Here is a 24,734-nt window from a genome sequence, read left to right as displayed (position 1 = left end):
TAGAACTGTCGTGAAAACCCACTGAATGACAGAAAAATCACGGTATGGTGTGGAATTACCACGTCAGTCGTGTTCAGACCCTTTTTTTTTCGAGGAAATGCGGGGAGCTGAGCTGCTTTTCACTCTGTCATCGTGAAGTGTGCGAGGTACGCCGATATGTTACAGACTCGCATCATCCCTAGCCAGACAGAAAAACACCTGCTCGAACATACGACTTTTATGCAGCATGGCGCTCCACCTCGTATTGCTACATTTGTCAATGTTCTCTTGTGCACATTGTTTGGTGAAGGTCGCATCCCAAGGCGCCACTTCCGCCGTGCTTGGCCTCCCAGATCCCCAGACCTCAATCCGTGGGATTTTTGGTTGTGCGTTTACCTGAAGTCACAAGTCTACCGCATACGGTAAGAAAAAAGGAATAAAAGTGAGATAGTGTTAAAACTTTCATCCTTCTTTATCTCCTCTGCATTACTGCAGATGACGTGTCACTGAGCACATTTGTACTGTGCATGTAGTATACGTGAGGTGCCTAGGTGTCTCCACTGCCCTGTGTGGAATACATAAGCTCTTGTACACTTCACTAACCTGCTGTCTTCATGATGATGATGTCCCCAGTGCAGAAAACAGCACGCAGCTCGTAGATTCTTTTTCTTGAGGTTGAAATTAACTTCGCAAGGAACTGCTGCTACGAATAAACTATAACTCATTTGGGATGCCACTCGCGTTTTTATTGATATAGACACGAGAAACTATTATTGATCACAACGTATTGAACATATCTTTCCACATTCATTATAACTGGCTAAAATAACATGAAATACATCCTGCCACAGACAACATGTCTGTCTACTGGAACCCTCAGAACTGGAGAATAAAATTACATGAATCAAATACTACTATTACAGACAACATGTCTGTACCTAGCGACGGTCAGAACTGTAGTAAATAAAATTGCATGAAACAAATACTGCTATAACAGAAAACATGTCTGTCTATTGGAGCGGTCAGAAATGGAGAGCCGGACTGCCCGAGACACTTCGTGCGCCAAGCCAGCAAGGCGTGACCCGAACGCCACCGAAGTACATCGGCAGTAATATCGTCAGTCTTTTGTTTTAGTAATACTTTGATTTTAATAATTTTGAAATGACTGATTGATAGCTGGATGTTGAGAGATGTTTATTTAAAAAAATGAAGTAATTTGGATGACAGGTTTAATTAATAATAGCAACTACAGTTTAACGTTTTGGCGCCCTACCGCCGAACACAGCAGCCAATCACAGAGCAGCAGCATCATGCAGGCGGTCTTTCTCAATGGAATGTTACCGAATTTAACATCTGTCACCGATACCTCATCCCGCATTGCGTCATCTCTATGCTTCTTGCATCTTCACTGCCCTGGGAATAGCTTCCTGGAGCTAATATGATGGCTGAATAAGCCAGAAATATTACACGCGACCTGCCTCATTAGGGATTCTAAAAGACAACATCTGAGGCAGTTTATCACAGTACATGCCGATATGATGTACACTCCTGTTCACAACATTGTCTCTCGACTACATGTGCTGTTGATGAATTACGCCCGAAGTGCTGACCATAAGTTGTAAGGAATATCGTCTTTGCTAAAAATCAATTGTTATTGTAATTAATGCTTATGTATCATATGAAGCACCATCTGTTGGTAATTTGTGCACTTTTTTGGTATCAGTAAGATCCTGTGTCATTTCAAGTATGTGCGTCAATATTTCGCTCTCCACCTTGATTATTCCGTCAAGTATTGAATTTTCAAATGTTAACGGACTTCTGGTCATTTTGTACGTCAAGGAATAGACTCACTGAAGGAGCCACAAGTAAAATATATTTTAAATTAGTAAGTACAAATCAATATGGTTATTCAGTCACTGGAATACAACTATAGTCCTCTTTACTGTTACTACTAATAAGGAAACGTCACCAACTCGACCTCACATGTTAAGGAGGAAAAAAGCACGCTTTCGTCAGCCTCAGCAATCAATTCCGCCCGAAGATTTGGGGGCATAATGTTAACAATACGCAGTTAAGAACTTCTGGAAGTACAACTTTTAAACTTTCACGTGGACCGGTTGTTTGTCACTCGCTCCGCCCCACTGCAACCGCCTAATTCCTGAACAAGAAGTTCTGTACAGTGGAGTGAGTAACAGGTGTGCTTTGACTTTGGTAACATTGTTCATTGTATCAAAGTGCACGGTGTCTAACCCGCAGCTGGTGCCAGAGATCTCTTTGCTTTGAACATTTTCATGTTGCGACTCACAAGCACAGTGTAAATGAATTAAACGGATTAGAGTGTCATTAAAACAGTAGGGTAACGCTATTTCATTATTAACCTAGCTGTTGTGCGTCATTTTCTTAGGATTCTAAAGATGGTTCTCAGAAAGTGAAGCACATTGCGGGAGATGTGCTGTTCATAAACGTGATTTGTATGACTAAACTATAAATCTAAAAACATTAACTCCGTTTCATAGTAATTCTTCATTTGCTTAGGTTAATTCATTTTGATTTTGAGGCGTATTTATAGCTGCAGAATATCGGTACGAGAACAATGTTAAACTAATATTGAGCATATACTGTATAGGCGTGAGGTTGATATATTGTTTACACATATAACTTACTGTTTTTCGCATAGAACAAGACTTCAAATCAGGTTGGGCAGGTGGCTCACCTGCCCTTATCGCATCCCTCACCGTCAACATCCCGTGAACAGGACTCCGGTTGTCACTCTGCTGCACAACACTTCGTGCGCGGGCATTAGGCGTCTGCAGCGGGGCGGAGCGAGTGACACTCAAGTAATGCTCGCAAAAGTTTAAAAGCTGTACTTTCAGAAGATCATAACTACATACTGTCAGAATTGTGGCCCAAATGTCCGCGCAGGATCGAGTGCTGGGACTGATATCTTGCAATTATGCTTTTTTTCCTCCTTACAGTATCAGGTCAAGTTCGTAATGTTTCCTTGTAAGTTGTGGTAGTCAAGTGCTTGAACACACTGGCTGGCTTATAAATGGTAATAGATTGTGATGGATATAGTCCAGTTATACTAATTTTGAAATTAATTATAAAACAATCTGGATCGCAAGGACGTTTGATAAGAGGCGACCGGTTTCGAACGTCTAATGATCATCTTCAGACCTTCAGGCCATGTATTTACAATGTCTGTGCATGGAACAGGTACTGCTAAATGACGACTGCAAATTGCAGGAGCATAGAGTAGTTGACTATCATCATTCAGCGGTTGCTGTTCCATGCAGAGTCACTGTCCTTCAATATGGTTGAAGGTTTCGAGATGACCATAACACATTGAATGTCGGTCACCTTTTAATAAACGTGCCTTGCGAGTTAGACTGTTTTACAATTAATTTCAATTATTACATTGTGATCACTCATTTCCTCCAACAATGTTTTCAAAACAGTTATACTAATTTTCCATTCCTCCTTTTTGTTTCCTTAGGAACCAAAATGGCTATCTTCTTTGACTCGTGGGTGACTGAAATGTTGGCACCCCTATCAACACTATTAGCGATACTATACGTTACATTTAAAATCAATTACTCTTACTGGAAGAAGAAAGGTCTACCATATATGGAGCCGTCTTTTCCGTTGGGAAATGTCTGGAACACGACACTAATGAGGAAATGCCCTGGCGAGGATATGAAGGACATATATTTTGCAGCAGAAGGCAAGGATGTCGTCGGTATTTACTCGCTAAACAATCCGCTTCTCGTCTTACGGGATCCAGAGCTGATCAAAACGATCATGGTGAAGGATTTCAACTACTTTCCCGACCGGGGGATCTATGTAGACGAGGAGAAAGATTACCTGTCGGCTCACCTCTTCTTACTTGGAGGCACCAAGTGGAAGTCTCTGCGCCAGAAGCTGACGCCCACGTTCACATCGGGAAAAATGCGCGCAATGTTCAGCATAGTGCGCGACTGCGCGCGCGTTCTGGCTGACGTCACTCCTGCGGGCAGTGTCGTCGAAGTCCGCGAGCTGGTTGCCCGCTACTCCACTGACGCCATCGCTTCCTGCGCCTTCGGCATCGACGTGGACAGCCAGCACAACCCTGACGCGGAGTTTCGCCAGTGGAGGCGGCGCTTCTTCAAGTCGTCGCTGCGCATTTATCTTAGTCAGGCTCTGGGGTTCTCTAATCCGAAACTGCGCACCCTGCTGCCGGTAGCCTTCACGCCAAAGGACTTCACAGAGTACTTCACACGTGTCGTCGACGAGACAGTCAAACACCGAGAGGAGACAGGCGTCATTAGGAAGGACTTCCTGCAGCTGATGATTCAGCTGAAGAACAATGGATACGTCGATGACAGCTTCTCAATCACTGGCCAGCCGAAAACTGAACGTAAGCACTGTTCTTCATTGTATATGATTTTTACAAAAGCATCAAAGGAGAAAAGAATAAAATTTTCAGTCTGCAGTGGAGTGTGTGCTGATATGAAATTTCCTGGCAGATTAAAAGTATGTGGCGGATCGAGACTCGAACGGGGCACCTTTGATTTTGACAAACAAGTGCTCTACCGATTAAGCTCCCACGGAATACTCACGACCTGCCCTCATAGCTTTACTCCCGCCGTTACCATGTGTCCTATCCTCCAAATTTCATGCAAGTTTCACTCTGCAAGGAAGTCTGCTCTGATATGTTTGGATAGTTCAGTCGGTAGAGTACTTGCTCTGGAAAAATCCCCCAGACTGTGGTTAAGCTACGTGTCCGCAATAGCCTTTCTTCCAAGAGTGTTAGTCTTGTAAGTTTCACAGGAGAGCTTCTGTGAAGTTTGGAAGGTGGGAGACGAGGATGTCAAGAGAGAGGGCGGGTCATCAATCGTGCTTGGGTAGCTCAGTTGGTAGTTCACTTGCCTGGGAAAGGCAGATGTCCCAAGTTCGAGTGTTAGTGCAGTACACGGTTTTAATCTGTCAGAAAATTTCATAGAAGTTCAAATGTTAAATGGTTCAAATGGCTCTTAGCACTATGGGACAACTTCTGAGGTCATCAGTCCCCTAGAACTTAGAACTACTTAAACCTAACTAACCTAAGGACAACACACACATCCATGTCGGAGGCAGCATTCGAACCTGCGACCGTAGCGGTAGCGCGGTTCCAGACTGCAGCGTCTAGAACCGCTCTGCCACTCCGGCCGGCCTTCAAATGTTAATTTAGGGTATTGTCTAGGGTGTCAACATTAAATGTCTCTATATTAAGATATAGTTGTTCTGGTTTCATCTTCGTGGGGGATGTAATGTTATACATAACTAAGACATTACTTATTGTACTATTCAAGTAAAACTGTAATGATTATCTCTCTTAATTTAGAAGCTGTCAATCAAATTAATTTAACCATTTACCCGTCTCTGAGATGTGGCAATACACTGGTGTGCGAGTCTTAAGGATGACAGTAACTTTCGCATGATATGTCAGTACCATGAAACCTAGCTCGATGAAACATGGACTATACATAGAAAGAACTGCTACAGTACTGGTATTGTAGAGAAGGCAACCGCAAGAAATACGCAATGAAACGAACAAAAATGGCACTTTTATTCATAGACAATATACAAAATGAAGTTACCGTGATTTATGATGGTCCTCTGGGCGTTACAAAGGGCGGGACATCGTTCTTAAAGGGTATGTATGTGATCACCATGGACAGCAATGGATGCTCATGCTAGCCACAAGATTGGTTAGATTTCTTGTGGTGGGGGGTGTTCCATTTCTCCATCAGCGTGGCTGACAACTGCTTGATGGCCGTTGGTGCATGTAGACGTGCTACAGTTAAGTCTGCTCAATGCATCCCACACGTGCTGGATGGGATTTAACTTGGGGGAACGCGCACAACTTCCATTCGCCGAATATTCTCTCGTCCCAAGAGCTTCTCCAAGTGCGCTCTTCGACGCGGTTGCACATTGTCTTCCGTAAAAAGTGAAGTCAGAGTCGAATAGACTCATGAAAAGATGCACAAGGGGAAGGTGTATAATGTCACAATAATGATGGTCGGTGAGCGATCAGTGTTTAAAGATCTGGAGGTCAGTACGCCCACGCAGCATTATGCCTCCTCACACCATAACACTTGGACAAGAAAAACGGTCATGTTCGATCATTTTCCTGGGTGCATTACGTGTTACAACCACTCCCCATATGAGGGTACATCCAGAATCACTACCCAGGAAAGCACGCGACCACGCGCTCTGTCAGGCCAACTGTTATGCTCTTGGCAGCATTGCAAATGGTGCAGTCGCTGTGCGGGTGTCAACGGAATGCTGTGTACTGGTCGTCTGGCAAAGAGACCACCCTCATGCAGTCGCCACACCGGTATGGAGCGTGAGACTAATGAGACTGCGTGCCTTGCAGTGGTGTTACATGTGGTTGCAATTGCAACCTTCTTACCTCTTGCACAATTCAGCGATCTTATGTTGCTGTAGTTGATCGTCGTAGACCACTTCCTCTCCTTTGATTTCCAAATGGTTAAAATGGCTCTGAGCACTAAGGGACTTAACATCTCAGGTCATCAGTCCCCTAGAACTTAGAACTACTTAAACTAACCTAAAGACATCACACACATCCATGCCCGAGGCAGGACTCGAACCTGCGACCGTAGCGGTGGCGCGGTTCCAGACTGAAGCGCCTCGAACCGCTCGGCCACCTGCGGCCGGCTCTCTCCTGTGGGCAGAAGTGCCTGTGGTTCGGAATAATCCCCATGCACGTGAAACAATACTGTCAGCAAAGCCAAACTATTGGATTACACTCGTCATACCTCATCCAGCTTCCCGATGATTCTTCTCCTTATGGAGCCATCAAAATGTCGTCTCTGGGTCATCTTCTGATGAAGAATACCACAACAGTGCACTGTAATCACTCGCCGATTGACAAACACTGTCTTTTCCCGGTCCTTCAGCAACCTCATGTTGCTGGGCCAGTCCCATTGGGCGCAATAATCGCGCTGACCTCATGCCACGTGACGTCCAGTTTTCCGCGCTAGAGTCACACTCGCCTATTGTCATGTGACATTCAGCTTTCTGTGCACGACTGGGAGATCTCTGGCAACATACTTTCACTCATTTGTACCCAGTCATTACTTTATCTACAGGGTGTTTCAAAAATGACCGGTATATTTGAAACGGCAATAAAAACTAAACGAGCAGCGATAGAAATATACCGTTTGTTGCAATATGCTTGGGACAACAGTACATTTTCAGGCAGACAAACTTTCGAAATTACAGTAGTTACAATTTTCAACAACAGATGGCGCTGCGGTCTGGGAAACTCTATAGTACGATATTTTCCACATATCCACCATGCGTAGCAATAATATGGCGTAGTCTCTGAATGAAATTATCCGAAACCTTTGACAACGTGTCTGGCGGAATGGCTTCACATGCAGATGAGATGTACTGCTTCAGCTGTTCAATTGTTTCTGGATTCTGGCGGTACACCTGGTCTTCTAAGTGTCTCCACAGAAAGAAGTCACAGGGGTTCATGTCTGGCGAATAGGGAGGCCAATCCACGCCGCCTCCTGTGTGTTTCGGATAGCCCAAAGCAATCACACGATCATCGAAATATTCATTCAGGAAATTAAAGACGTCGGCCGTGCGATGTGGCCGGGCACCATCTTGCATAAACCACGAGGTGTTCGCAGTGTCGTCTAAGGCAGTTTGTACCGCCACAAATTCACGAAGAATGTCCAGATAGCGTGATGCAGTAATCGTTTCGGATCTGAAAAATGGGCCAATGATTCCTTTGGAAGAAATGGCGGCCCAGACCAGTACTTTTTGAGGCTGCAGGGACGATGGGACTGCAACATGGGGCTTTTCGGTTCCCCATATGCGCCAGTTCTGTTTATTGACGAAGCCGTCCAGGTAAAAATAAGCTTCGTCAGTAAACCAAATGCTGCCCACAAGCATATCGCCGTCATCAATCCTGTGCACTATATCGTTAGCGAATGTCTCTCGTGCAGCAATGGTAGCGGCGCTGAGGGGTTGCCGCGTTTGAATTTTGTATGGATAGAGGTGTAAACTCTGGCACATGAGACGATACGTGGACGTTGGCGTCATTTGGACCGCAGCTGCAACACGGCGAACGGAAACCCGAGGCCGCTGTTGGATCACCTGCTACACTAGCTGCGCGTTGCCCTCTGTGGTTGCCGTACGCGGTCGCCCTACCTTTCCAGCACGTTCATCCGTCACGTTCCCAGTCCGTTGAAATTTTTCAAACAGATCCTTTATTGTATCGCTTTTCGGTCCTTTGGTTACATTAAACCTCCGTTGAAAACTTCGTCTTTTTGCAACAACACTGTGTTCTAGGCGGTGGAATTCCAACACCAGAAAAATCCTCTGTTCTAAGGAATAAACCATGTTGTCTACAGCACACTTGCACGTTGTGAACAGCACACGCTTACAGCAGAAAGACGACGTACAGAATGGCGCACCCACAGACTGCGTTGTCTTCTATATCTTTCACATCACTTGCAGCGCCATCTGTTGTTGAAAATTGTAACTACTGTAATTTCGAAAGTTTGTCCGCCTGAAAATGTACTGTTGTCCCAAGCATATTGCAACAAACGGTGTATTTCTATCGCCGCTCGTTTAGTTTTTATTGCCGTTTCAAATATATCGGTCATTTTTGAAACACCCTGTATCTTGTCCTTAAGTTTTACAGCGCAGCGTAGTTTGGAAGAACATCCGTTTCTGAAATCGTCTACCAATAATCCATACTTTGAGGGTGATTTATACCAGTTGGTTGCCTTCAAGTTGTCAGGTACATCTTCACTTATCCACCCCTACACTTTCCAGTAGAAGTAAGCAGTAGGACAAATAAAATTCTTTGATAATCTCCATGTATAATCTTCTTTCATTGTCAGTTGTTGTGTGAGAAACCGGCCGCTGTGATCGAGCAATTCAACACGCTTCAGTCCGGAACTGCGCTGCTGCTACGGTCGCAGGTTCGAATCCTGCCTCGGGCATCGATGTGTGTGATGTCCTTAGGTTAGTTAGGTTTAAGTATTTCTAAGTCTAGGGGACTGATGACCTCAGATATTACGTCCCATAGTGCTTAGAGCCATTTGAACCATTTCTGTTGTGTGAGATGTCGGGCATCATGAAGCAAAGTTTTTTCCACTTATCAGTAGCTGGCATGTTATTTCCTAGAGAGCGTTGTCTTTGGAAAAAAGATTTACAGCGTCATCCATCTAACTGGTTTTGTTGCACCATTAACAGTGTCTCTTGTCTCATTCCACGCCATAATGTGGGGAGATTTTGAGATGTTACGCAGTACAGTGACACTAGCACTGTTGATAAGAGTCTTTCCAGTACCCTTGTTGATGAATTAATAGTAATCACAATTTCTGCAGTCACTAACACTAACCAAGCTCTCTCCAGGTCGAGAGTCCACATGTAAATATATCCATTAGTGACCTCAGCAATGCAGGAAGATAAAGCGTATCTTGTGAATTGTACAATGATGTTCGCAAAAGGTAATCCAAAGAGTGCACTTTGTAGTGTATGTATATGAACATTAATAGTGGTGTGGTGGCGCATTTAGCAACTATTATCACCTCTTCTTACGGGCTGAGGCGTGGACCAAGCCTACCTATTTGACTACAGTTCTGTAACTTTTGCATCAAATGTCTTAAGTATTACTGTGTTACTAAACAAGACAGTAATGGGAGCATGGTGCCTGCAAGTTTGTGTTTGTATTACTGATGCTCATGAGAGTGGAAACATTGAACCTCAGCATGTTGAAGGGACTGTGCAATCACCTGATCTTAAAACGGCGCTCAATGTGTTTACTACTCACCCATCCCTCAGCACACCTTCTCAAAGACTGATGTGCTCAGGAGAACAAATTGGCATGCCGTCGGATTTTGTCACGTTGTTGTTAGGTCAATTCATTTGTCTCCAAAGCCACAAATCTGCAGGATAAAAGTCTGGAGTAAACCATTGTACGTATGTATGTATGTCTTAAACTGGGGACCAAGAAACGACGGAGAGGCTTCGTCCCGCCGTACCCGTCAGTGGTTGAGAACCCCACAACAGGCCACAGCAGTCCTACCACCTCACAGACGCCCCACACCGAACCCAGAGTTATTGTGCGGTTCGGCCCCCAGTGGAACCCCCCTCCCCCCCCCCCCCCCCCCCAGAACGTCTCATATGAGTCGAGTGTAGCTCCATTGTTTGCATGGTAGAGTAATTATGGTGTACGCGCATACGTGGAGACAGTGTTTGCACAGCAATCGCCGACATAGTGTAACTGAGGCGAAATGAGGGGAACCAGCCCGCATTCGTCGGGGCAGATGGAAAACCGCCTTAAAAACCATCCACAGGCTGGCCGGCACACAGGACCTCGACACTCAACCGCCGGGCGGATTCATGGCGGGGCCCGACACGCCATCCCGCTGGGGACGCAGCGTGTTAGACCGCGCGGCAGGCCGGGCGGGTGACCAAACCATTGCTCATTAAACGTTTCTGTTGCGTGCTGTCACAAGAGATACAGAAAACTGGGCGGTACCCCGTACGTTGTCTTGTGAAAGCCAAATGGTCTCCAACAGCGTGGGTACTTCGTCGCGCAAAAATACGCTGGTGTACACAACTTAAGGACGGAAGTAACTTTCGCGGGGTATGCCATTTACAAGTAGCAAAGCTCGCTGAAAACCGAACCATACGTAGAAAGAACAGCTACAGCGTAGTACGGGAAGAAACGGAAAAAATGAGATGCACAGAAAAGACACTTTCATTCAAAGACAGTACTTACACGGAAGTTACCAAGATTCATGAAGCCTCCTGGACGTTACAAATGGCGGGATAAGATTCTTAATAGCGTTTGTGATCACAACAGACAACAATGCACGCTTCGCAACGTGCTCCTTTGCTGGTCACAAGCACAATAGGTTCGAATGGCTCTGAGCACTATGGGACTTAATTTCTGAGGTCATCAGTCCCCTAGAACTTAGAACTACTTAAACCTAACTAACCTAAGGACATCACACACATCCGTGCTCGAGGCAGGATTCGAACCTGCGTCCGTAGCGGTCGCGCGGCTCCAGACTGTAGCGCCTAGAACCGCTCGGTCACCAGGCCGGCGCACAATAGGAAGTAACTACGGTAGGGCGCTCTATTCCCTCACTAATGCAGGTGACATCTGCTGGACGATCGTTGGTGAATGTGAACGTGCTGCAATACGTCTCTCCAACGCGTCCCACATGTCTGCAATGGGACTGAAGTAGGAGGAAGAGGCAGGTCAGTCCATTTGCCTAATATTCGTTCCGAGAGCTTCTCTACCTGTGTTGTGATCGGCCGCTCATTGTCATGTTGGACGTACCCTCATGCGGCGAGAAGTGAGAACGCGTAATGCACCTATGAACGATGTCTAACATAACAATTTTTGTGTTCCGGATGTTACAGTGTGGGGAAGCATAATAATGCACGGGCATACTTACCTCCAGTTCTTTGAAAACAGTGCACTCACCGGTCAGTGTTATTGTGACACTGTATTCCTTCCCCATCTGTGTGTTCTCAGAGATACATGCGCCCCTGACTTAATTTTTGTGGATGACAATGCGCGAGAACATCGAACGGCGAAAATTGCAAGTTGAGGAGCTCTTGGCGCGAGAGGATTTTCGGCGAATGAACTGGCCTGCCCGTTCACCCGATTTAAATCCCACGACCATGTTTGGGATTCGCTGGGGCTCGTACTACAGCACGTCCTCAGGCTTCAAGCACCACCCAGCTGGTGTCAACAGCGCTGGTGGAGGTTTGGAAATCCCTGCCACAAGAACTCCTTATGAACCTTGTTGCCAGCATGGGAGGACGCTGTAGATCGTGCACCGACGCCCGTGGTATTAAGAACAACGTCCCCCCTTTTGTAATATCCGCAGGAAAGTCGTGAATCGCAGTGACTTTAGTGTAATTACTGACTTTGAATAAAAGTATCACTTCTTTTCATCTCATTGCGTATTTCTTTCAGTTACATTCTGTACTATAATGTAGCAGTTCTTTCTATGAATGATCAAGTTTCATTTCGCTGTGTTACTTGGCAGTGATGCATCATGCAGTAGTTACTTTCGTCCTTAAGATCTGCACACCAGTCTAGGCGATAAGCACCACTTGAAAATTGCTCTGGTAGTTATGGCCTTGTGAGCCTAGTCACTCACTCCTTGTGGACACACACTGGTACAAAATGGAATGTGACGCTCTGATTCCAAGATTAGACGAAGTTATCACCTGACCACACACGATGATTGTGGTAGTTTATCAAACTATTCTGTGTGAAACTCGACTGATCTGTAAATAATAAGAAATCATTCAACTGCAGATATTCAGTACTTCGCTTCACTACTTAGTCATTCTCAACATCTGGCCATAACTGACATTAACAACACAGTCAGAGGACTACATACAGACACAATCAGCTGTAAGAAATAACCAATGAACGTCATTTTTGAAACAATTAAAATTGTCCGTAACTTAACAAGTATTTGTTTCCAGGCACAAATTTGTAGGTCTTTTTTTGTTTTTTTGTTTACACTAACCCTACCTCCTACAAGGATTTCTGACACACTGTTTTAAACAAGCTGTATAAATGAACGTGTATCAGCTTTAAGATTATGAAACATTTTTTCCATAATTATTATGAATTTAGGGGTAGTATGAGTTAGAGGTATGTTTTTTTGCAGTTATTTTTGCTATTCAGTTCTTGGTAATATAAGAACATTTTGAAAGCTTATCTTTCTCCTCTTTACTCTGACATAGTGGAAATTATTAGAAACCCTAATTTCCCACAACTCACAGCAAGAAGATAGTTCGTAACCTTAAGCTGATTCGTTTTATAAGGTATATTACAATTTGCTTAAAAACATATTTTGTCCCTGCTAGAAAAAAGCAAGACTCTGACGACCAAGGAATTGGCAGCACAGGCGTGGATGTTTTTCATCGCTGGGTTCGAAACTTCCTCTACCACCGTAAGCTTCTGCCTGTATGAGCTTGTTAGACACCCGGATATCCAGAAGAAAGTACAAGAAGAAATCGACGACGTACTGAAAAAGACCAACGGTGATGTGACATATGAAGTCATTATGACCCAGATGCCATACTTGGAAAAGGTGGTGAACGGTATGTTGTTTGCCTCTTATTGTTATTTTTCATACATTATGATAATCGAAGGTTGGTTCAGAATGCATTAACAATCATTAAGACAAGAGAACTCAATTTACTACAAAGAGTGATTGTGAGCTTTTAATTATAGCCTCATAAAATTATAATCTCATAACAGTAGTACTTTTCAGACTATATATATACTGTATCGTATCCATGCCACACCCACAAAATCACAAGTGCAGATTGTGCAGGAGAGTTGTGAGATGCACTGTAAGCAGCAACCTGACACTTTCATCTGCAAAAATTCTGCCTCATCAGTAGCTTTCATTTCTCTCTCTCTCTCTCTCTCTCATACACACACACACACACACACACACACACACACACATGCACGCACACATTTAGATCTCGCAGTCACAGCCCAGTATTTTATCACCCACTAAAATGAAACAGCTGAACAGTATATAGCCCAAGAGCCACTAACTTGGCTATGTTCATAAGTATCTGAACGATCTGCATTGGGTAAATAACGCCACATTCAAAAGTATCCAAACGAGCTGAACTGCGTAAAAGAAACAGCTAGTCAATATGTAGCCCAGAGGGACCATCTTGGCCATATTTAAAAGTGTTCAAACGACATGAATAGCGTAAATTGATGGCATATTCAAAAGTATTCGGTAGACCTGAATTATTTATAAAAAAAATACATAAAGATATTGACAATAATGATGTAACAGTATTTCCAAGTCTAAAGTGTCTGTAATATTTATCAAAAATATGTAAGCTTCATCAACAAAACACACAAGTGTCACATTGCTATTTCCAACTATAAAATATCTGTCCAAAACAAAGATATTTACAATACTAATGTAACTTATAGCAGTTCATCATCTAAAATATCTGTATCACTTATCAAACATACATAAGTTTCATTAGCAACATATTTAATGTTTATTTGAATGCCACAATGTTACTTCCATGTCTAAAATGTCTGTAACAAATTTGTAAAGAGATTGACTGGTGCAACTTACAGTATATCCACATCTAATTACTTTTGAATACATTATGGGAGTGGCAGTGATCAATGTGTTACAAATATTTACTATTAAAAACAGTCTTCATCACGATTTATATTTATTAAGGTCACCGGTTTCGACCACTGCTGCGGTCATCTTCAGACCTACAAGTAGTATACAAAGCTATAATTACAGGGCTACATACATTAAAGAAAATACATAAAGTTATAAAGCTATAAGACGATGAATTACCATTGAGTGGGAACCTCTTTCAGCTGGAGGATCACTACTGAAGAAACCAGTGCATGTCTTACTATATATAATGGAGGCTCCGCCCACTTCTGACGGCATGATGTCATTACTAACCAATGAGTTATAAGTCGAATAACAATGTAAAATTTCTTAGTTAAAAGAACATTGCCAAGAATTAAAATAAACACACACTAAACTTAGCTTATTAAACAGCTATTGTCAATTAAGAAGCGTTAAAATATTTAAATATGTAAGATAAATGAACTTCGGTTTGGCAGTACATGGGTTGCCCTCTCAAGTCCTGTTAGTGAACCATTTGGAACCTCTGCTATTGTCACGCTTGTATTCTTAAATTATTTATTTATTTTATTTTTAAACCCAAAATTTATTTATTCAAACCAATAACCCACTACATATGAAATTGAAACACACAATTGGTGAATCAAATATGAAACTTCCTGGCAGATTAAAACGGTGTGCCGGACCGAGACTCAAACTCGGGACCTATGCCTTTCGCTGGCAAGTGCTCTACCAACTGAGCTACCCAAGCACGACTCACGCCCAGTCCTCACAGCTTTACTTCTGCCAGTATCTCGTCTCCTACCTTCCAAACTTTACAGAAGCTCTCCTGCGAACCTTGCAGAACTAGCACTCCTGAAAGAAAGGATATTGTGGAGACATGTCTTAGCCACAGCCTGGGGGATGTTTCCCGAATGAGTTTTTCACTCTGCAGCGGAGCGTGCACTGATATGAGTAAAGTTGGGGGGGGCAGGAGACGAGATACTGGCAGAAGTAAAGCTGTGAGAACGGGGCCTGAGTCGTCCTTGAGTAGCTCAGTTGGCAGACTGCCTTCGACAGTGACACAGTGCGGACCGTGTTGCCTGCCGGCCGCGCTGTGATGCGCGCGCCTGTTTGTTTACGCCGGAGCAGCTTCGCGTGTGCGATGTTGTGAGTCTAGAACGAGATGGCACACTCGTACAGAAAAAGGACTTTGAAGTTCAGTTTTGCGACCGACTATACACGACCAAAGGCACACGAGATTGAACGTTTCTTAAGAGAAGAGGTAAAATCGATCCACAGGAAATCGTGGGAATCAATTTATCGATCGTTTCAAGCGTCGTCTATGTCAAGCTTGTTGATGAGGCTGCCTGCGAAAGACTTCTACAACGATCACCGAACGGGTATCGTTTCTGTCATGCCGACGGGAATGTTGGTGCGGTTACGGTCGATCACGCGGGAATGGGGATCCGCACTATACGAGTCTTCGAACTTCCGTTTGAGGTCCCGTCTGAACTTGTTACCGACGCCTTTCGACCATACGGTACAGTTCTATCCCATGTGGCCGAAAAATGGGCGAGTTTTACCACGTACCCCGTTTTAAATGGTGTGAGACAAATATGGATAGAACTGCGAAAGCACGTCCCCTCTTATTTGTACATAGGAGATTGTCGAGCGATTATAATCTATGATGGGCAACCTCGCACTTGCTCGGGGTGCGGGAAAGAAGGTCACGTCCGCTCGGAATGCCTCCAGGCGCCACAACAGATGACTGTCTTACCGTTGACCTATGTGGATGCCCTGAGAGGCGACGTGAGGGAGATTTCCGATGGGCCCCAGCAGCTGCCCCCTATAGAGAACATGGACACCAACGGACTGGAACTCCGACCACCGGTTCCACCACAGCAAACACAGGACACCACACAAGAGATGCAGCTGACGGCCGATCCAGGCTCATCCGTGGTGGCTGCCAGTGCTTCCACCGGGAGCGTGATAGGCCAGGCCCAAGACGGAGGATACGCAACCCAAACAGCCGATGCGGAAGCGAGGCAACGGAAACAGCGTTCGCCGAAGTGAAGAAAGAAGCGTCGACTGACTTCTGCTGACGATAGCCATAGTCCCGAGGGGACAGTGGACGACGACGGCAGTGTCGACCTGAGGCCAGTGGATTCAGCAGATACCGAGATGACGATGCAGGAATTGCACAGCGACGATAACTTGAACTCTCCTTCTGGCGACCGGAAGGCAGAAGTGGAGATGACAATTGTCCAGCATCAGAGCGGTGACAACGTTGCCTCCCATCCTTCGACCAGTTCCGGAAATATGCTGGGGGACTGGGAGCAAGAAATGGACCAACAGGAACAGAATGAAAATACGAACGCGACGATTGGGGATAGTCCTGGCCAGAGGCCGGGAGAGGTCGGGAAATGTTGAACAACTTAGTGTGGTGAGGAGCGCCGGGGGTGCAGATAGACGCTTAATGACACCGCCCTACAACTGATGAACACACTCCAGGCGTACCGCATTGCAACGATAAACATTAATGGCATTCTGACACCGCTTAAAATTCAAATGCTGAAAGATATGTTACGCCCTGCGGACGTGGATATTGTCCTCCTACAAGAAGTACGTTTCACATCGCCGCCAGAGTATTCCCGGCGGGGTCAGGGATTTTCTCTGCCTCGTGATGACTGGGTGTTGTGTGATGTCCTTAGGTTAGTTAGGTTTAAGTAGTTCTAAGTTCTAGGGGACTGATGACCATAGCTGTTAAGTCCCATAGTGCTCAGAGCCATTTGAACTATTTTTTGAACCGCCAGAGTTCTACGGCTACGAGGCACATTATTCAGTGCACGATGAAAGTGGATGCGGTGTGGCGATTCTCACCAGGGAAGGAATAGGACTGGAGGACGTCACGTCTCTCCCTTCGGCACGTGGCATAGCGATCACTGTCGACGGCGTTCGTTTCATCAATTTATACGCGCCATCTGGCTCCACAAAACGAAGAGAAAGGGCGACCTTTTACACCGAAGAGATAGCACCGTTGTTCGCTGGACGCTATGATAACTATACAGTGGGCGGCGACTTTAATTGTGTCGTCGACAAAAAGGACCAAGTACCTCATTATGTGCCATGCATGGAACTGCGTGCGTTGATTACCGAAATGGCGCTTCTGGATGCCTGGGAACTGCAGCATGGCGACAGACCGGGTTATATGTTTGTAACGGGACACTCGGCGAGTAAACTTGATAGAGTGTATGTGACACGAGCTCTACGGACGGCGATACTGGATGCCGAAATCTGGCCAGCGGCTTTTACGGATCATATGGCGTACGTCTGTACGATTTCACTAACGCGTCAGAAGATATGATGGAGTAAGGGTCACTGGAAAATGAATTGTGCACTTTTACGTGACACTGCATGTCGCCGGTCGATAGAGGCGGCCTGGGAGACCTGCGTTCGCCGCCAACGAGCATACACCTCGGTTCTCCAGTGGTGGATCAAATGCGCAAAACCAACGTTACGGAGAACGTTGATACGATACGGGCAGGACAAATCGCAGTGGAACCGCACGACGGCTGATTTTTATTTTACAGCCCTGAGGGAGCTGATGGCCCAACAACCATCACCGGAAAGGCACACGGCCATGCGCAGGATAAAAGCCAAGTTATTACAGCTGACGAGACTAAGAATGGAAGGTATAATGGTCCGGGCGAGATTGGCGGACACAGTTGCTGCCGAAACCCCCTCCATGCACCACGTAGTACGTGAACGCCAACGACGATGCAGGACATTGATCAGGGAACTAATCTCTGAAACTGGCCAGCAAGTTGTGAACCAGCTTGATATTGCGCATGTGTTCACTTTCTATTTCCGCCAGTTATATGGACCTGTACAAGTGAACCACAAGACACTACATGATGTCATCTCGGAAATGCCAGATAGAGGACCACCTCTGGATGCAGAGACTTTCATCACAGCGATAACAGACGACGAGCTGACAGATGCAATTGCCAGGGGGGCTCCGAACAAGTCCCCAGGACAGGACGGCTTCCCAATTGAATTTTACCGCGCCTTTGCATACCTCATGGGACGGACCTGGATTCAGATGTATAACGAACTCCTGTTACCGCAGACTGAGATACCTGCCGAATTCACGGAGGGTATCATCATCCAAATACCCAAACCACGCGGTGGCAGAAGGCCAGGAGATTATAGACCACTCACTCTCTTGAACTGCGACTATAAGATTTTCGCTCGCATCCTTGGGGCTCGCCTGCGGTCTTCAATTTCTGATAGACTCCTCATAGATCAAACTTGCCTCGGCGGTAAGAGTAACGTACATACGGTGCTCGGTGACTACCGAGATATCATCGCATTAGCAGCGGCATGCCGAGTGCGTGGGGCACTCGTCGCTATTGACTTCGATCATGCGTTCGACAGAGTGGATCATACCTTTTTGCATGCGGTGATGGGCAGATTGGGAATCCCACAGGCCTTCATTCTAGTGAAAATGCGACTGTTACACGGCGTGCGATCAAAGGTCTCGGTGAATGGGCGGGGCACTGACTACATTGTTATTTCAAGGTCAGTTCGTCAAGGTTACCCCCTTTCGATATTTTTGTATGCAATGGCTTTGGAACCCTGTCTATATGGTCTCCGAAGACGGTTGGAGGGAGTGCCGTTGCCACAACTGACCTTTTATTGCCGCGCTTATGCTGACGATGTGATGCTGGTGGCAAGGACAGGCGACGAAGTACGTACGGCGTTGGCATGGATACAGCTATACGGGATGGCGGCAGGAAGCGTGCTTAATGTACAGAAATCACGCTGCTTGAATGTCGGTCGAGGATTACAACCGGGGGAGGAAGGCCCGCTCATGTTAGTTAAGACCATAAAATGTCTAGGTGTTACGTTCCACACGGATGTGCAGCGGACAGCAGCGGATAACTACCGACGCATATTGAAGCTGATGCGGACAATGGTGCTGTTACAGAAATTAAGAGCGTTGGATATGATTCAGAGGGTGACCTATGTTAACGTATACCTAGCACCGAGACTCACTCACGTAGCGCATGTCCTGCCTTTAACGCGCACAATGGCATCACGGATACAAGCAACTTTCGGAACCTACGTGAGTGTGGGACACCTGTTTAAGATCCAATACACAACGCTTACGCTACCACCTGGAGAGGGTGGACTTGGTCTAGTGAACGTATATGAAAAGGCACGGGCGTTATTCGTCAGTACGATTTTCCGACAGTGGCGCGGTCAATTTCGCAATATCTCGGGTGCGTTGACCGATTTACTAGCGCCCACTTCAATGCTGCCCCCAGTCAATGTGGGTCATATTTTTTTTTTTTTTTTTTTTTTTTTGAGCTTAGCTATGTCAGAGATTCCTTCCCAACAACACGACTACCGACGACGCGAGATGTATACCAACTCTCACTACGCCGGTGCCCCAGGAATACCCTGGAAAAGAAGTACCCAGACAAGAACTGGCGACAGATATGGCGCGTTATACGGAACGTTTACCTCCCAACGTCGGTACGCTCAACATGGTATGTGGTGGTAAATAGGAAGTTCGCAACGAATCAACGGCGGCACGCGATTCATTTGGCAGACACTCCACTATGTTTAGGCTGCGCAACAGTGGACACTGATGAACATCGTTTAGCATGTAGTGGGACGGCTCCAGTGTGGCACTTGGCACAACAGATATTGGCGTTCCTGTTACGCTCCGCCCCACACACAATTTCATCAGACACACTTTTTTTCCCCCAAGAATCTTATTTTCCGGTCCAAAAACCCAACGCAGTGACATGGGTACGGGGAATGGTGGTGGGCTACGTGTGTAACGAATCGGAAAAGAACAAAATTGATTTTTGGCACAGCATAAGAAATATGGACAAGACTTCGCTAATTACTTGCGACTTACATTTACCGACCCGCCAGCCAGATGGGGTGTGACGGGTGAGAGATGAGATAGACGAATAACCCGAGATAGACATCGATCACACTTACGGACCCTTGGTTGATTTCGAGAAGACGACTCAGTCTTACACCAACGCCTGGAGAACGAGTCGATAGATGGCTCTCTTGCTCTGTCCAACGTCGGGTCGTGAGCAGGTGTCGCCCCCGACACGAATTTCATTTCATTGCTACAGGAGCATGTTTCTTTTGTATTTGTACTATCCGCAATGTCTTCATGTCTTTCATTTGGGCATTTTCAGTTTTATTCATTTCCTTAATTAATTAATTTTCTAATTAGCCACTATTTGTCAACATATGGGCATTGTAGACACTATTTATGCGGTAGTACAACAAAATGCATGTCAGGAAAGGTGTTACCTGACATTGGAAAAAAAGTGGTAATCGCCGTAAAAAAAAAAAAAAGAAAAGTTGGTAGAGCACTTGTCCGCAAAAGGCAAGGTCCCGAGTTCGAGTCTCGGTCCGGCACACAGTTTTGATCTGACAGGAAGCTTCATATCAGCGCACACTCCGCTGCAGAGTGAAAATCTCATTCTGGAATTTTGAATCGCACCCATCATGGCTGCCTTTCAACTGACGGAATGTTTTCCTATTGTATAACTGAGTCTTTCATTTCATTTTCTGCACCCATCATAAACTTTACGCAAAACTGCCACTTCCTGAACTTCCTCTTCAATATACAGCAGGGTATGTTGTGCTGGAGAACGACTTCTGGTTTTATATACGTGACATAAAAGAATGTGATGAGCACAAATGTAATACAAGACATAGCAAATGTATTTTAATAAAACACTATACAGCCTACAACAGACAATGTTTCCCTTTTTTAGACATTGTTTCATTAGCATGTAAATACTGCCAGCCACTTTTGAAGCTAGCAAGGAAACTAATAGCTATACCAATTAATTCAGATTATTCTAGTGGATACAGCCGATATGTGCTGATGATTTGTTGGAGACCATTTTCCAGGCTTCAGTGTCAGCACGTCAGTGTAATTTTCGTTCTTTCCATGCTTATACATTCCCATGCTGATATGCACAATATCTTCTGTCAATAATGATTTGCCACTTTTATATATTGTAGGCTTAACGATGTTAATATACACGTAGCATCTGTTGGAAATTGTCTCCAGGAGAGATAGTTTCGTTTATGAGCACTGATAGTCCTGAGAATGTCAGCTTAATTTTTAAGATCATATGTTGTCTAACCCTTTTTATTGGTTTTAATTATTTTATATATTCTCTCATTCCTGATTATCTTACATTGTGATTTATTAAATCATCTCAATCAGTATCTACCATTTAACCAGCTGTCATCCACACTCTTGCTATCTGATTGAATCTGAGTCCATATACAGTATCATTACTTTTTCTAACTTTTTTTTTAAATTATACTGCCGTCTACCTATTCTCTCTTCTATAATTTTCTTCATAACTCTTCATTCTCTTTTTCATCATCATTGTCATAATTTTTGTCATCATTGTCTTTCTGGTTATATTCATTTTCTTCTCCTCCAATGTCTCCACCTCCTTCCTTGTTTCTGACTGTAGAAATACATTGTCTTCTTTGATTTTAACATCTTCATCTTCTTCATATTGGTTTTTCTCCTTTTCCATTTCAAATAGCTGCCCTCCGTGAATCAATGTCTTTAGGGTTGAGAAATCTGTTTAAATGCTTATTTCAGTACAGACTCTATTTCAGCTTCCCACTTTTGCAGCAAAGACAGCTTTTTGCAGACGTTTCATCAAGACTTCAACGCATAACTTTTAAGACTAATCTGACATTCAATGAAATTGTGAAGCATGTTGCTGTTGTTCACAAATACAGCTCAATTAGCGTCTGAATTAATTAAAAGCAAGCATCTCAATTTATACCATAAGACATTTCCGTGATGTCTTTGCCCTTCTTTTACTCTATTAAATATCAAGATACGCATCAAAATTAATATGATAATGCCCTTCATATGATCTTTCTTATCATAGGCAATGTCATCAAAAAAATTGAAAACGGTAGCTGTTAATTGGGTGATATTACATCCTCCTTACGCGAAACTGTGGAACATCCAATATGATTCAAGTATTCTTGACTCACCACAATTTCGGATGAGAGCTCACAAGAATGATGTTAGTATATACAGCACTGTGTGTGCTAGTGATGATAGTGTTTATCAATTGAGAGAGTTAACATATTTTTCACTTGGTTGTTGTTGTTCTTCTTGTAATTCGTTTTCTTCTCTTCAGGCGTAATATTCCCATTACATTTCCTTACTTTATATCGAACAATTATTTCTTCATCATCGAAATCCACAAAATTTGCTTTTTCATCTGTGATTGATATACTTAATTGTGAATGGCATGTAAGTGGGCGGATTTGGTGATTCCACAATCTTATATCCAGGTGGTACTGCAGATCAGAACTGATGTACCATGTGCCTAGTAGCAGTGTTGTGGAATGAATCGTCAGAAGTGTTACAATTAAAGCATAAGACGTTAACTTTCTGAGAAGAGCCGGGCAATATATTACTTTCATCTACATGTGTCTCGCGAAATGATCACTTCGACAAAATTCGAAAAATTAAAGCTAATACGTAGGTTTACCGACAATAATTCATCCCAAGCGCCATTCACAAATGGAACAAAGAAGGGGGGATCAGTTAGAGGTACAAGAAGTACGCTCTGCCATACACTGTTAAGCGGCTGGTGCAGTGCTGGTGCAGATGTAGAGTTTTTATTGGATGTTATGCTGTCTTTAAGGAACGTTTTGAGTTAAATTTCTTTCAAAAACTAATACTTATCATGTATTATTATCCAGCTTAAAATAAACATATACATTACTCCTCATCTCGCATCGTTTGAGAGTTTTATTGTAACAATGGTTGCGTGTTACATAATTTTTTTTTGTTTTCCCCGCAAAATCTTCCTAATCGTTTTTGACGTTTTATTACCCTGTCGCCTACAACAAGGTGGAATTAATCTTATTACGCTCAAAAGTTCCACGTTTTAAAGTAACTCAGTCCAGAATTTCCATCTCGCCTGATTACAAAAGTAGAAATTATTTTTTCTTGGCATTACATTCACTATTGAATTATGGGTAAAGAAGTCGGGTACGGAAATTTTTGAACATATGAAAAGACAAATTCAGCGTGGTGTTAAACGCAGCAGATATAATCGACTTTTTACCTAATGGACTAAAAGTTACATTGTTTTTCAAGAGCATCCATCGTGATGCTGTTAGTACGTTCAGAAAGACCATGTGGCGTGCACCGGCAAGCGCCGAGCCGAGCAGATGCACCAGCGGCGATAACAGAGCGGCAGTCGCCTGACGCACAGTAATTTAGTTTAGTTTTAGTTTTTTTTTTCACGTGCTTCTGCAAAGAAGTGAACTATACTTGTGTACTTTACTTTGTACTCTAGTGGTTAGGAAATTACTGTAAGTGTTTGTTTTTGCGTAAATCTTGGTGCGTGTCCTTGTGTAAGGCGGCTTCCTAATGTAACTTTCCCCCCGTCAGACCGCCACGCCACGCCACGAAGTTCAAATCTCGTACTGTTACATAGTATGTAGTTTAGACCAGTGCATTCTAGTTTGCATACTTATCTCACGCAGTAACTTTCGGGTAAGCAGAGTTTCTCGTAACAGATAACTGTAGATACATCCACTTCAGTAGAGAAATTCATCTTTGTTTAAGAGGTTTCCGTCTCTGGGCATAGTGAGAAACCTGCAGAGCAGTTTTTAGTGTTTCCTTATTCTCTTCGTTATATTTTGCGTATGTTCAAAACTCAATAGCGCCATTTGAAATCTTATAACTATTTTTACACACTACTATATGGCTAGCGACTGTGCTTGTTGTGAGCAGACACATGGAGAATTGGCTGCTGTCCGTAAACAGGTGGAAGCAGCGTCGGCTACCGTCGCCTTGCTTCTGGCTAATGCTCGGTGTTGCGGCGACATCTGAGCTCTTAGTGACGAGACACGAGAGCTGTTACACCTCTGTGCCGTTGGAATGCCCTGGTGACACGGGTGTCGCTGCATCCTCTGATACACGACATCTGACCGATCCGTCCATACTCGAGAGTAGGTGGCAGACAGTAGTGGGTTCTTGTGGCACTGGGTGGAAGGTGAAAGAGGGAACAGACCGCGCAGCTGGCTCCCTTCGCCTTAGTAACAGGCACGAGGTGTTACCCAGTGTTGATGATAACTCTGAGTCAGCACGGGGTGCCTCTCATGTTGGTCCAGCGGACGATTTTCCTGCCCAGTCCGGACAAGTGCAGAGAATGGGAATGCTTGTCACTGGGAGATCCAACGTTAGGCGGGTGATGAAGCCGTTCAGGGAAAGAGCCTGCAAGGCGGGAAGAATGCCAATATGTACTCGGAGTGCAGCCGTGGTTTTGAGGTAGCGTCTTTGATTCATAATCAAAACGTCTTCGGACCCAGGTTCGAATCCCGCCGCTGCTTAAATTTGGATTAATAATCAGTATTGGCAGCCGAAGACTTCCGGCATAAGAAGTCACCCTCATCCTGCCAACGGCCTTGTTAAAGAGGGCGGAGGAGCAGACAGAGGTTCAGGGCACTCTTGTCCGAGGAGTGGGA

At 44.5% G+C, this 24,734-nt stretch overlaps 1 protein-coding gene across 1 annotated transcript in view; it reads left to right on the top strand.

Moving 5' to 3' along the window:
* The first annotated feature begins 3,780 nt into the window (after positions 1 to 3,780).
* Positions 3,781 to 24,734, top strand: part of LOC126484825 (probable cytochrome P450 6a14) — a 44,199-nt gene continuing 23,245 nt past the window's right edge. Inside the window, exons 1-2 of the mRNA XM_050108421.1 lie at positions 3,781 to 4,375; positions 12,892 to 13,128. Coding sequence (XP_049964378.1) covers positions 3,781 to 4,375; positions 12,892 to 13,128 — 832 coding nt within the window. The remainder of the gene's footprint in view (positions 4,376 to 12,891; positions 13,129 to 24,734) is intronic.

Source organism: Schistocerca serialis, chromosome 6, assembly GCF_023864345.2.
Source record: "Schistocerca serialis cubense isolate TAMUIC-IGC-003099 chromosome 6, iqSchSeri2.2, whole genome shotgun sequence".
NCBI classification, from domain to species: Eukaryota; Metazoa; Arthropoda; class Insecta; order Orthoptera; family Acrididae; genus Schistocerca; species Schistocerca serialis.
This window is presented reverse-complemented; position numbering and strand designations above follow the sequence as displayed.